Source organism: Megalobrama amblycephala, linkage group LG12, assembly GCF_018812025.1.
Source record: "Megalobrama amblycephala isolate DHTTF-2021 linkage group LG12, ASM1881202v1, whole genome shotgun sequence".
In the NCBI taxonomy this organism is placed as follows: Eukaryota; Metazoa; Chordata; class Actinopteri; order Cypriniformes; family Xenocyprididae; genus Megalobrama; species Megalobrama amblycephala.
Window position 1 is genome coordinate 14,030,840 of NC_063055.1, and position 13,631 is coordinate 14,044,470.

Consider the following 13,631-nt stretch of genomic DNA (forward strand, 5'->3'; position numbering starts at 1 on the left):
CTGCATATCTCATTTTAAAGACATATAATATCTAAGGTATTAAAAGATGAATGATGAAAGAGAGCAAAAATGTGGTGTTTAACAACGTGCCTTTGGATTTAACTTTAATCCATTGTATGGGATCATTTCTCAACCCTTCTTTGCACATAGTCTCTTCTCTGAGGAAGAATTACCTTAGTGCTTTTTTGTTCCTCACATCTGTTTCTCATTTACAGAGCCATCTGACAACAGGGTAGAGATTCAGAAAAAATGGTGATATATTACGTTAATTAAATACACTCAGTGCTGTGTAGACAGGCATCAAGGGTAAGTCTCCTCTCATCGTTTTGTCTGAATTACTGTCACACAACTCTGTTTGCATGTTGTGGGTAGATGAGAATAGAAGAACATAATGGACAGTTTTCAATAAAGGAAGGCTCCTGGAAGTGATCATTAAATTTCATTATACAAGCAGATAGGATCACATTAAACCATCTGAAGTACCCAATTTGCATTATCTATATTTGTTGACTTTTTTCTTTGAATGTAGAATCAGATTATAAGAAAAATACCAGTGGCCCCACGTAATATTTGAAATGATCCTCATCTTCCTCATTAGTGCTGATCGCTATATGAAGTGGGTGGATGAATTCCAGCTGGCATCTGCTCCATTCAGACTGCTGGCTTCAATCCAGCCCATTAGAGGATCAAGAGAGAAAAATCAGTTCAATTATTGAAAGAGGGTCCAATCCTTTGGTCATGGTAATTCAAATAGTACAAGCAATGCTGAGCTCCCCAAACTGTCTCCTTCGATTAGAGACTGCTTCCCTGTGGCAAAATGTTGGTATTGCATTATCAGATGGGATTAGAGTTCTGCCTCTAACTGTATCTATTGAAATACAAAAAAATAAAAGCCCACACATATAACAATCAATATATATTAGTAATTTTCTTTTTAAAATGATGACAAAAACATATTTAGTCATATTCTGGTTGTCAAATATAGTGAGACTATGCTAGGACACCTTGGTAAAAGACTTTATACATCCATAAAAATGAAATTATCTTGGGAATATGGTTAACAATAATTTTAAAAATGTGATATTAAAGGTAAAGTATCATTCTTCAGAAGCCACTTGTTTGATATTTAGTTTCGAATGCAGTGCAGTACTCACTTTATATATACAGTAAATGCATCACATGTTTTAATTTTATTAACACAACATACATTACTGTAAGGTTGGGTTAAGCACTGGACCAATAATGATATTGATTAACGCATAACCTGTTTCTGTCAATGTTATTTGTTGTCAGCAGTGTTTCTTTGACTGGGTGTTCTGTGTATACATACATTCATGTACATCCAAAAATCGAACCTCTGATGTTTTTATCTCATAGCCTATATAAAGTCACTGACAGCATGCTACATCACAGACAGCCTCTGCTGAGGAGACTATAAAGGCAACTGAGTGCTGATGGATCATTTCTTCAAAAGCTATTCTATCATTCACAGATATCCAGCCCTCCCCTGAGAGAGATCTGAAAGTGTAGGCATTTTCCCATCCTCTCCCTTCATGAAAATGCTGATGATTTCATGAAGGAGAATGACAGAAGCACTCTGAGAGGGTCCATAAATAGCAGTGGGTAGTGAGGTTGATGGGCCTAGCTAGGAGTAGGGATGGATTTCTTAATGACCAAAATAAATGGCCACTCAATCCATCCACAAACATAGTTTGTCTTCACCTGAATCCCCCCCCTGACAGCCTGTCCTCCCTAAACAAATGTTCACTTCTGATGTAGTGTGTGCCATGCTCTAGATTTATTGTGTGGTGTGATGGAGTCTGTCTTGTCATAGACATTCCTGTAGGTGGCACCACATAACACATAGACTGACACTAATTCGGCGGATTTTGGTTCCTAAAACCAAAAAAGTGTGAACATAGTTAACATTAACAACTCACAAGTACAACATACTGTACTAAGCATGCAACAAAGTACAGTTCTTTGTTCATTTCATGTTAAATATGACATAAAAGTAAGTTAAGCGAGTCAAATTAGTTAATAAACTGCTCCAGAAAAAAATCTAACAGATGAAGATTGTGAAGACCAGAGTATAGAGATAGAAGGACCCAAAAGAAGATATTTGCAAAATGGAAGGAGAGGTAGAAGAGACGAAGCAGGAGAAGCAGCAGAAGTGAAGAAATATATTCCAATTCGCTCGGGAATTGGAATATATTGGTAGCTATATATTTTGTGATAAAGATTCAACGGTTTTGAATAACGCAGTGAACAATGTCATGATATTTGATTGTGGTGTTCTGAGAAAAAACGTACGTTTGAGAACCTTTAACGAAAAGTCACATGATCATGAAGCCAACTGTGCATTTAATCACACTTGGGTAGGGGAAATGTTTTTTGCCTGGAAAAGTAATATGATCTGTAAAATTATTATTAAATAATGCACTACTTCATAATTATGTCAGTATGATTATAGGTATGAATATCAGAATGCTATACTCTTTCTGCAGGTTACATTGTTTCGCCAGTAGGTGGCGACTAACAACTGTTTATGTGTGAGTCATTTGAATCATTCATTCAACTGATTCATTCATGAACGAAGTAACTGTAGGGGTGCTTCTCATTTCTTCTTTGTGTGTCCTTGTTTCCTTGCCTTGCTCCCTTTCCTTCCTGTCCCTTAGAAAGTGAGGAAAAGATGCAAGGAAAAAAATGAGGGCGGATGAATCGAAGGAAATATTAGGCCTATTTGTATTATATTCTTGATCACTCGATCGTCACTTCAAATCGTCATCACCTGTGCTGAAGGGATCTGCTCTTATGTTGTTGAAGTTTGGTTATTTAAGAAATTCATAATAAATAATAATAAAGAAAGATGCCCTGTCGAAATATGTGAGATATGGTTTATTTAATCTTTGGTAAAACATAAATTATAATTATTGTGACAGATGTGAAAGGGGAGGAGAATTTATACACATCAAGTTTTTCAAAAAGAAAGACTTCTGCATACATCTGTGTATCCTTGAATCCTCCTCACTCCTCGTTCCTAGCCTCCTCGTGGTGCAGTTAGAGAATTGAGACATCCTTCATGCTAACTTTTATCAGTTTCAGGGTCACAGGATGGAGGATGGAGGATGGAGGAGCAAGGAAACAAGAATGTTGAGAAGCACTTTTAGGACTAATGAGTGAATCATTGAATTATTTCCTCAACCAAGTCTTTCAAAAACATGAATTAATCCATAAATAAAACAAGTCTGTGTTTCTGAGTGAATCGTTGAATTATTCACTCAGCAGATTTGTTCAAAAACTCATTCATTCAGGAAGGAAACGCCATTATTGTGTGTTGCTTGGAGACACGCAACAGGTTTGCTGTTTGGAACTATTTCAGTTGATGGTGCAAAAAGAGACAAAGTACGTAACTGTCTAAAATGTAAGTCACTGAGTATTGTTTATTCAATCTCTCTCAATGTTTATTGAACTGTTGCATAATTATAGTTAAAAAAACAGCTTATGTACAAGTAGTTAAACAAAACAAAACATGAAGACTGAGAATTGTGACAGTGTCAGTAATTAGTCTTTTTGTTATGTTAAGTTCGAAACTTTAAAGAAAATCACAATAACCGATTCTCAATTGTATATGATCCCTTGGCAGCTGTAAAGGTTGCATTACTCATGTTTTTCTGTGGAGGTGTCTTATCACTGCCCATGATTTTGGGTGTTACTACTGTGGCATGGTGAAATCAGGGTGTGTATGTCTGAAAATGCCGCCTGAAAGACTGGCTCCTCATTGAAGATAACTTTGTTCTTGGGGCCCTTAAGGATGACATCATAATGGATGATCATACACAGGACGTGTTATCTGTGACATGTTCAGTCACAATAACCTCAAAATGCACACAAACACTCATTTTCAGGCGCACACACACCTTCCTACTCTTTCCCAAAAGACTGCTTTTTATCTAGACAAGATAGACACACACACACACACACACACACACACACCCACACACATCCACTCACAGTCCCTGAAACCTCAGGGGGGATAAGTTGTGTTTGCAGTTAAAAGGACTGCCTTCAACTTAGGGGTAGACAGAGGGTTGTGGATATGGTAGAAGCTTTAGTTTTGGTAATCTGTGAAAGCAAGTGGAATATATTTTCTAAAAGTCACTTGAGTATTTGAATCTGGATCCTTTGGCTGAACCCACTGAAAGTAAGTCTGATAAAATTTTATATTTCTGCATTGATATTTAAGTAATTTTCATCAGTAAGTTGACTTATTGGTAGTGTGTGACTTTTGTTTACACAGGGTTTTAATGGTGTACAATCCTGATTAATTCAGTAAGAAACTTTCATATGTGTATTTTATTCATTTATTTACTTTTTTTTTTTTCATTTATATATGAACCATTTATCCAATTATTAAATGACCAATGAATGAATAATTCAAAATTGAATAATGCTTCATTAAAGAATGTTTTAGGTGCACATGTTGTATTTTAAATATTCCATTTATAGACTAAAAATGCATCATATTAAAAAAATATTCTTTGCCCTTCAGTTCTGTCTGCATGGTTCAGACTGCATTGACTGGACAATGTGCCGGGTTCTGAACATCTTATTGGCTCTTCTGAGTCGCTTCCTGTTCGCGGTGCATGGCGTCCTGACGGTGTGGCGTGTGGTGGAAGTGACAGGCGAGCCCTCCTATTGGCTGCTGCTGACGGGTGTGGCATTGCTCGGGGTCGAGATGGCAGTCACAATCAAATACACACGTAATGCAGAATGGAAATGGTGAGGTTACTGTATGCTATAGTTCTATCATAGACACAACATAAATTTATTCAGAATTCTACAGAAATATTAGTGCATATTGCCATAAAATACAATTGTATATATATTGCAACATTTTTTTGACTTATTATTTAAAAAAAAAAAAAATTGAAAAATTGAAAAAAGTCACTTATAATCACCAAGGCTGGGAAATAATATTACAATTTAAAATATCTGTTTTCTATTTTAATATATTTTAAAATGTAATTTATTCTTGTGATGGCAAAGCTGCATTTTCAGCTTCATTTCTTCAGTCTTCAGAAATCATTCTAATATGCTGATCTTTACTGTCACTTTTGATAAATTTACTGCATCCTTAAAGGTGCCCTAGAACTTTTTTTAAAAAGATGTAATATAAGTCTAAGGTGTCCCCTTTACTACTGGCCCTTTAATTCTCGTGCTCCACACCCACGGAGCTCGCGCTTGCCTTGAACAGTGCATAAACAAAGTTCACACAGCTAATATAACCCTCAAATGGATCTTTACAAAGTGTTCGTCATGCATGCGGCATGCATGCGTCGGATTATGTGAGTATTGTATACTGTTATATTGTTTACATTTGATTCTGAATGAGTTTGAGGCTGTGCTCCGTGGCTAATGGCTAATGCTACACTGTTGGAGAGATTTATATAGAATGAAGTTGTGTTTATGCATTATACAGACTGCAAGTGTTTAATAATGAAAATAGCGACGGCTCTTGTCTCAGTGAATACAGTAAGAAACGATGGTAACTTTAACCACATTTAACAGTACATTAGCAACATTTAGAACATTTAGAAAGACAATTCACAAATATCACAAAAAATATCATGTTATCATGGATATTGTCAGCTATTATTGCTCCATCTGCCATTTTTCACTATTTTTCTTGCTTGCTTACCTAGTCTGTTGATTCAGCTCTGCACATCCAGACGTTACTGGCTGCCCTTGTCTAATGCCTTTCATAATGTTGGGAACATGGGCTGGCATATGCAAATATTGGGGCGTACACCCTGACTGTTACGTAACAGTCGGTGTTATGTTGAGATTCGCCTGTTCTTCTGAGGTCTTTTAAACAAATGAGATTTATATAAGAAGGAGGAAACAATGGAGTTTAAGACTCACTGTATGTCATTTCCATGTACTGAACTCTTGTTATTTAACTATGCCGAGGTAAATTAAATTTTTCATATCGAGGGCACCTTTAATGAATAAAAATGCATTTCTTTTAAAAAACAAGCAAAAAATCTTACTGACAAAAAATGTTGAACATTAATAGCAAGACAGTCACTTATAAACAGATTTTTCAGTTCTCTGACCTGACCAACGAATAAAAAAGTTATAATTCACCAAACAACGAACACTTTATCATAGAAATACTATCTTTTGTGGAAGAAAGAAAATAATATTAGTTTGGAACAACATGTGGGTGAGTAAATGATGACAGACTTTTTCCTTTTTGGTGAACTATCCTATTAAGGACTCTTTTCACTGACTGTGTAGGACATGTTGTGTTTGGCAAAAATAGCCTTGCCAATTGTCTTGACACTCTCAGAAATAAAGAGAATCTGTTTTGCCTTTTTAAAATAACTTTACTGAGTTACTCCAGACGTTCTGGTATAAAAAGACACATGGCTTAGAAGCAGGGTGCCATGATTAACGCTAACGAGAATGTGGGAAATTATATTTTCGTTTCTTCAAGCTCTGCACTTCAGACTGTCTTGTGGGGACGGGTGATAATAATAACCCTTTCTCTCAACACAGTGATGGAGAAAAACTACCTTTGTCTTCGCAACCTTTGCATTCACACAGAGCTGCACATGATCGCGTTCAGTCAGACTTTAAGAAAAGTATGTACATTGAGATTACTGTGCTAGGAAATTTATTAATGAGACTACCCTCCCACTGACGTGGATGGAGGACTTGCTGAGAACATCCTCCCTCCCTTCGTCTTTCTCATCATCCCCTTCACTCTACCATGATCTCCATCTGAACCTTTCTAACTCTGTTTCTCTGCCGTATTACTTTTCTATGCATACTATCTCTCTCCTGCACACTACACTTTGAAGTGTCTGTGCTCTTTAGAGAGGCTTGCCTGTGTCAGTGGGGATTTGCATAGCTAATGGGAGTAATTTGCAGTCTGCGTTGGGCTGGTGTGCCTGAAGCACTGGACTCTGTAGTGTGACCCAGCTTTACCACCCAATCAGATGCATCTGACACACATAGAACTATTTGGTGGCTTTACTAAGTAGAAAGTAAAGTATAAGTAAATCAATCCCATCCATTAATGTGATGTTTCTTTCACTCTTCTGCAGGTTCTCACCTATGGTGTTTCTCTATCTGAGCACTGTGATTCCATCAGTCTGGTTCCTGGAACTGAACCTCCTACAGACCAATTTGCCCATCAACTCGACCACAAACTCTGACCCGCAATTCTTCTCCCAGATCCCGCTAACAATGGTGGGTGGAAAACAATCGTTAACAATAAAACTCAGGCTTGACCAGTTAAAATAAGTTCAGCTTTGTAAAAAAAACACTTAGAATCTCTCTCTCCTCTCTCTGCTGCATTGGATGTTTCAGTACTCATTTTTCTGAGAAAGCAATAAACATAAAATGCTTGGATGGAAATTGATTCATGCCTGGAAAGCAGACTGTTTTCTGTAAAATGTCTGCAATTCTGGGGGAAACAATTCATGCAGAAGATTAATAGATTAGGAGTGGTAGACAGCTCAGTTTCACCTTTGACCTGTGTGAATTGTACAAAAATGACAAACCCACACACTAATAATCATACATGTACCACCATGGATCTGAACATGGCGGTTTCCTGTAACACTGACTTATGACTAAAGGAGTTTTCATATAGGGAAAGATTCAGGCATAGATTTTTAAACGTCTTCATTGCAAAATTTGACTCTAAAAATATTATGGGCACAGGCACTGAAGCTTGTCCAATAACTTCTTTCAGGATTATAATCTAGATTATAATCTTTTTAAGAAAAAAAAAAAAAATCATGAAAATGAAGTAAAAGTTCTCAAATATTTTCTCACATCTTAATTTTTGTTTTAGATATAAAATGACAGGGTTTTATGTTGTCTGACTGTATATTAGCCAACTAATGGCGTTGTTCTTCAATACTGATAAACAGTGTTGCCAAGTTGCCACGGTTTTCCCGTGGAATTGGGCTACTTTAACGCGGTTACCGTGGGTTGTTTTTCATGTCCGTGGGTTGAAGCGACCCCAAATAACATGATATTTAGCCTCTGGAATGCAAATTTTACCAGGGGAACCCTGCCAAAAAGGGGACCCCCCCGAAACGCGAATGGGCTAGTTTTGGGCTAGTTTTGAGTAGCAGTTGGGTGGGTTTTGTTTTGAAAACCTGGCAACCCTGCTGATAAAGTTTAACAATAAATTTAATGACAGTATATCCATCAGCTGGCTTTGCTGAAATGCTTAATATTCGAATTAACTCAATAAATTAATTAAATATCTCACCTTTTGGCATTTAATTAAATTTACTATCATTTGTATGGAATTTTTTTCCCACAAATTTTAATTCCTGAAAGTTTATTCTTAAGAAAATTTTTGGAAATACAAAATATTCTTAATTTCTTAAGTTAGAAATAAATTGTAATAATAATAATAGTAAGAATAAATTGTTGATTTAGAAGAATAAAGAAAAGTTTTATTCTTAATAATGTGTTGTCAGATTGGCTGCAGTCCTAAATACTACCATTTATCTATCTACCATTTACTACCAGTATTTCAACTACTAAAAACAGTGGGACGTTCTAAAATGCTTAATATGAAAAACTACTAAAGCTTACTAAAACAGTGTAATTAAAAGATCAAATTCAGTATAAACCTTATTGAAGATGCATACTAAAACAGGCAAGCAGATGAGCTCAGAATATGAACGCAACACGCTAAATGGTTAAGCGGTTTCTTTAAAGGCTAGTTGTTTTCTTTGGAAAAACACTTAACGAGAATCTGTATTTATTTTCTGGGTTCATCTGCTTGCATGTATGTACTATGCATCATCAATAAGGTGTATACTTAATTTGGTCTTTTGGTCTGTGGTCTTACTACATTAGTACTTAAAGGTGCCCTAGAACTTTTTTTAAAAAGATGTAATATAAGTCTAAGGTGTCTCCTGAATGTGTCTGTGAAGTTTCAGCTCAAAATACCCCATAGATTTTTTTTAATTCATTTTTTTAACTGCCTATTTTGGGGCATCATTATAAATGAGCCGATTCAGGGCTACTGGCCCTTTAATTCTCCTGCTCGACACCCACGGAGCTCGCGCTTGCCTTGAACAGTGCATAAACAAAGTTTACACAGCTAATATAACCCTCAAATGGATCTTTACAAAGTGTTCGTCATGCATGCAGCATGCATGCGTCGGATTATGTGAGTATTGTATACTGTTATATTGTTTACTTCTGATTTTGAATGAGTTTGATAGTGCTCCGTGGCTAACGGCTAATGCTACACTGTTGGAGAGATTTATAAAGAATGAAGTTGTGTTTTTGAATATACAGACTGCAAGTGTTTAATAATGAAAATAGCGACGGCTCTTGTCTCCGTGAATACAGTAAGAAACGATGGTAACTTTAACCACATTTAACAGTACATTAGCAACATGCTAACAAAACATTTAGAAAGACAGTTTACAAATATCACTAAAAATATCATGTTATCATGGATCATGTCAGTTATTATTGCTCCATCTGCCATTTTTTGCTATTGTTCTTGCTTGCTTACCTAGTCTGTTGATTCACCTGTGCAGATCCAGACGTTACTGGCTGACCTTGTCTAATGCCTTTCATAATGTTGGGAATATGGGCTGGCATATGCAAATATTGGGGCGTACACCCCGACTGTTATGTAACAGTCGGTGTTATGTTGAGATCCGCGTGTTTTCCGGAAGTCTTTTAAACAAATGAGATTTATTTAAGAAGGAGAAAGCAATGGAGTTTGAAACTCAATTTATGTCTTTTCCATGTACTGAACTCTTGTTATTTAACTATGCCAAGGTAAATTAAATTTTTCATTCGAGGGCACCTTTAACACAAACCTGGTAAAAATAACTGGTGGGGAGGGTTGGCAGGTTTTCACAACAAAACCCACCCAATTACTACTCAAAACTAGACCAAAACTAGCCCAAAACTAGCTCAATCACATTTTAGGGGGATTAAAAATCGTGTTCTGATGGGTAAAATCCGCGTTCTTCACACTGTTGGCAGGCAATGGAGGACAGCCTTTTTTTGCCCTCCTGGTGGGTGTTCCTATAAGGGTCACATGAAAACTATGAATTGCTAGGTTTGTTTGGCTCTGTCAAAATAATCTTAAACTTACTAGAGCTCATGTTAATATAAATGATAGTTTTTATTTTAATATCCCGGCTCTAATATGTTGCATATAATTGTAACTTGATCCTGTTTTTAAAGGTTTAGACTTTACCTCTATATCCTCCTGACAGCTTTAAATCTGAATATTTTTAATATTGATTGTAATCTTTTCTTTGTCTTGAGTTCAGGTGGGTGGAAAGCTCACAGGATATTTTTGTAAGAATATGCTGCAAAAGCTAATCAGTTACTTTACTGAAAAGCTTTTTGGGAAACCATATCATCTCAGTTGTCCTCTTTCATTAAGTTAATCCTCCAATGGATCTTTTGTTCAGGCACTCCAATGAGTCAAAGCATTCATTTTTTCTTAGAAACTGTTTGAACCTTTTTAATCTGGTATTACAATAACATCTTAACAACATTTTTGATTCATCCATTCAAATTATCACAGTTTCGCTGTGTGCTCTCACAGTCTGGTCTGTTACCATGGTGATTAGCCTATTTGTGTGTGTGTGTGTGTGTGTGAGACAGGGGTTGGCGGAACTTGATCCTGAGAACTGGGTGGAGGCTCTGGAGCAGACCATGTTGATCGTTTTGGTTCTGGGCCGCTGGCTGATGCCGAAGGGCGACATGTCACGTGACCAGCTATCCCAACTCCTCATGGTTTACGTGGGGCTTGGAGCTGATATCCTGGACATCTTTGACACTTTTAAGGAGCCACAAGTGAAAACCAAGCAGGCCGTGATCATCGTTGGGCTAAGTTTGTTCTCCTGGGCCTTGATGCAGTTTCCTCTTGTTCTTACCCAGACCAGCCGTCCCAAGGTCCAGGAGGAAGATCAGCCAGAGGCCGCCCAGCATGGGCGAGCTGGCTGGACTGTTTCCTGCTGCTCTAGTGAAGTCTGGAGCCTTCTCCTAACAGTGGGTATGCAGGATGGACCTTTCCTAATTTACCGTCTGTACCTCATGATACGTGAGAATGTTCTCAACCAGCTGATGATCTTCTTCACATGCAAGAACATCCTCATTGTTTTGCTGGAGGCCTACAGGATTTGTGTTGTACACTTTGAGCAGAGCAATCCGGGGGGCGGAAGTCAGTCATGTGACCCATCTCACGGACACTCAGAATGGACTGATGGAGAGGCTATAGAACCCAGATGTCAGGAATAGATTAGATTCACATATACTGAAAAGACTGAGCTGAGTTTTGTCATACATAATTCTATCTATCTATCTATCTATCTATCTATCTATCTATCTATCTATCTATCTATCTATCTATCTATCTATCTATCTATCTATATATGTGTGTAGACAGTATTCAAACAAAAAAGTGCATTGTAAGATTAATAGTTTTGGAAGGTTAAACTTCCTTAACATTCATCCTTATCATAAACATCTTGATTCTTTTTGAGATTGTATTATTTAAGAATCTTTCAGCCAGCATGGACAGCACTTACAGCACAATTGGTAGTGTTTGCTGTACCACTTGACTCCAGCAGATGGTAGTGTGAACAAACTCATTGTAAAGGCAGAGCTATGATGAAATTCGGAAATTGCTCTGATCATGACGCCTCTTCAACTGTACCCTGACACACACCCTCTGCACACAGCAGCCTGTGACATTTTGCATCTAACATCAGATCAATAGGTAACAAATCAGTTCCTGAGTGCTTCCTGATGTTTGTGAATGGTCTGTCCACGGCTGTCTCATTACTCAAAGTTCAAGCCTTCCCTCTTGCTCAGAACTCTTGGATCTTTTTGACGGTGACATGTTTGATTGAAGTACTGTCATGAAGACTAAAATAGCATGCTAAAAAATCAGAGAGATTGGGATTCACAACTCCTGTCAATCATGGGATTTAAAGCAGTAAACCCGACCCGAGCTTGTGGTTCATTAGAACGGCAGCTAATTAGGATATCAGTCAGAATAAAAACACACATATCATGTATCGCCGTGATTATTGTTTGTTTTGACAGGCTCTCAGAGAAAGAGAGAGAAACCTGACAGACGTGAAGAGAGAAAGACAGAGGGAAACACCTCAAAGAGAGCTCTGTCATTAGTGCTGTTCTGTCACAAAATCTTTCATTCCTGTGATGGCTGACAGTGCTTGTGACAAAAGAACTAGACAAAAACAGGGCAACAGACTTTCTTTTCCCCTCTGTCTCTCTGTGTCTGTCTTTCTCTGTACTTGGCTCTACATTATAATAAATCAAAAACAATTAAAGTCTCCTGACAACAACGTAACACAATGAAACTGTCCTGCATCTTTTTCTGTCACCCCTCTGCTCTCCAGAGTGCACTTTCTCATTTTCAAAGTCCTCTCCCCAAAATCGAGTGCACTGTGGAGACTGTAATATACTGGATACAGCGATGATCGAGAGTGAGGGAACGAGAAAGAAAAAGGTAAGGAAAGAAGAGTGAAGAGCAGATTGTTGGAGGAGAGAGATGAACTGCACGCTTTAATGAGATTTGAACTCGTGGGAGGAGACATGCAGTCAGCTGATCAAACGGTTAAACAACGACCTGCCCTAGATAGACAGAAGAAAAGAGGAAAGGAAACCATGCAGTTCTGTTTTGTTTGAAAAGGTTCAATTCCAAAAGGGAAGAAAGTTCATTTTTGTTCAAAAGGTTCGGAATGGAAAGGCAAGTGTTTAATTTTACGTAGCCTACCTGTATGACAACGACAGAATGCAAAAGATATGTTTTAACTTTTATTGTACATTATGAATGCCAGTGAGATCCAGAAGAAAGATCTCATACAATTTTGGAAAAACATAGTTATGAGTAAATGATGACAGTATTTTCATTTGTGGGAGAACAGTCACTTTAATAACGAAATAGAGAAAACACACACACAAAATCTTCATTTTCTTTCATATATCGCATGTAATGACTTGCTATAAATGAACAGGTGCATATCTGTAGAACCACACCTGACAAGAATTATATGCAAATTTTTTCTCTGAATTCACACCACACTCACCAGCAACACAGTGTATGTGAAAAAGCAGCTTTGAAACTGCAACAGCAGGCTCACATCGTGCCGTCAATGTGAACTAGGCCTAAAAAATCCACTCACTGTCTCAAAACTCCATCTGTACTATAAGAGATTTGATCAGCTCTTGTTACTGTCAGTCCTTTTTACCAAGATATAGAGCAGCACTTAACTTGAACTATTTTATGGCATATTTATGAATGATTGAAGCTGCATGTTTGCGACCGCGAGCACAAAGCACCAGAGTGGAACAATGTGACAGCTATACATTACAATTTCTATAAGTAATCTGACACTAAATGCCACTGTTTTTGTATTACTTTTATAAAATACATTTATTTCTCTCATATAAAATCAAATTCAACTTTCTGCCTATTTTTTCCCTCGAGCTGATCTAAATCGTCTGCAGTCATCACACATGTATTTTGCATAATTTAAGGCTCATACATCATGAGCTGTCCATCAGTTTTCCTGGGGCTTTTTATC

The 13,631-nt window shown here is 37.3% G+C and overlaps 1 protein-coding gene across 1 annotated transcript; it reads left to right on the top strand.

Annotated features, from left to right (window-relative positions):
- The first annotated feature begins 233 nt into the window (after window positions 1–233).
- Window positions 234–12,399, top strand: LOC125279580 (transmembrane protein 26). The gene is made up of 4 exons (XM_048209427.1): window positions 234–4,332; window positions 4,553–4,782; window positions 7,116–7,260; window positions 10,681–12,399. The coding sequence occupies exons 2-4, from the start codon at window positions 4,589–4,591 to the stop codon at window positions 11,314–11,316; spliced, it is 975 nt and encodes a 324-aa protein (XP_048065384.1). The 5' UTR covers window positions 234–4,332; window positions 4,553–4,588; the 3' UTR covers window positions 11,317–12,399.
- The last annotated feature ends 1,232 nt before the right edge of the window (window positions 12,400–13,631 follow it).

What these genes read in the sequence shown, in the direction of transcription:
- LOC125279580 (XM_048209427.1), top strand. Translation starts at nt 4,589, where the DNA reads ATGTGCCGGGTTCTGAACATCTTATTGGCTCTTCTGAGTCGCTTCCTG. An exon ending in CGTAATGCAGAATGGAAATG is followed by an intron (nt 4,783 to 7,115) that starts GTGAGGTTACTG and finishes ACTCTTCTGCAG; the next exon opens with GTTCTCACCTATGGTGTTTC. An exon ending in CCCAGATCCCGCTAACAATG is followed by an intron (nt 7,261 to 10,680) that starts GTGGGTGGAAAA and finishes TGTGTGAGACAG; the next exon opens with GGGTTGGCGGAACTTGATCC.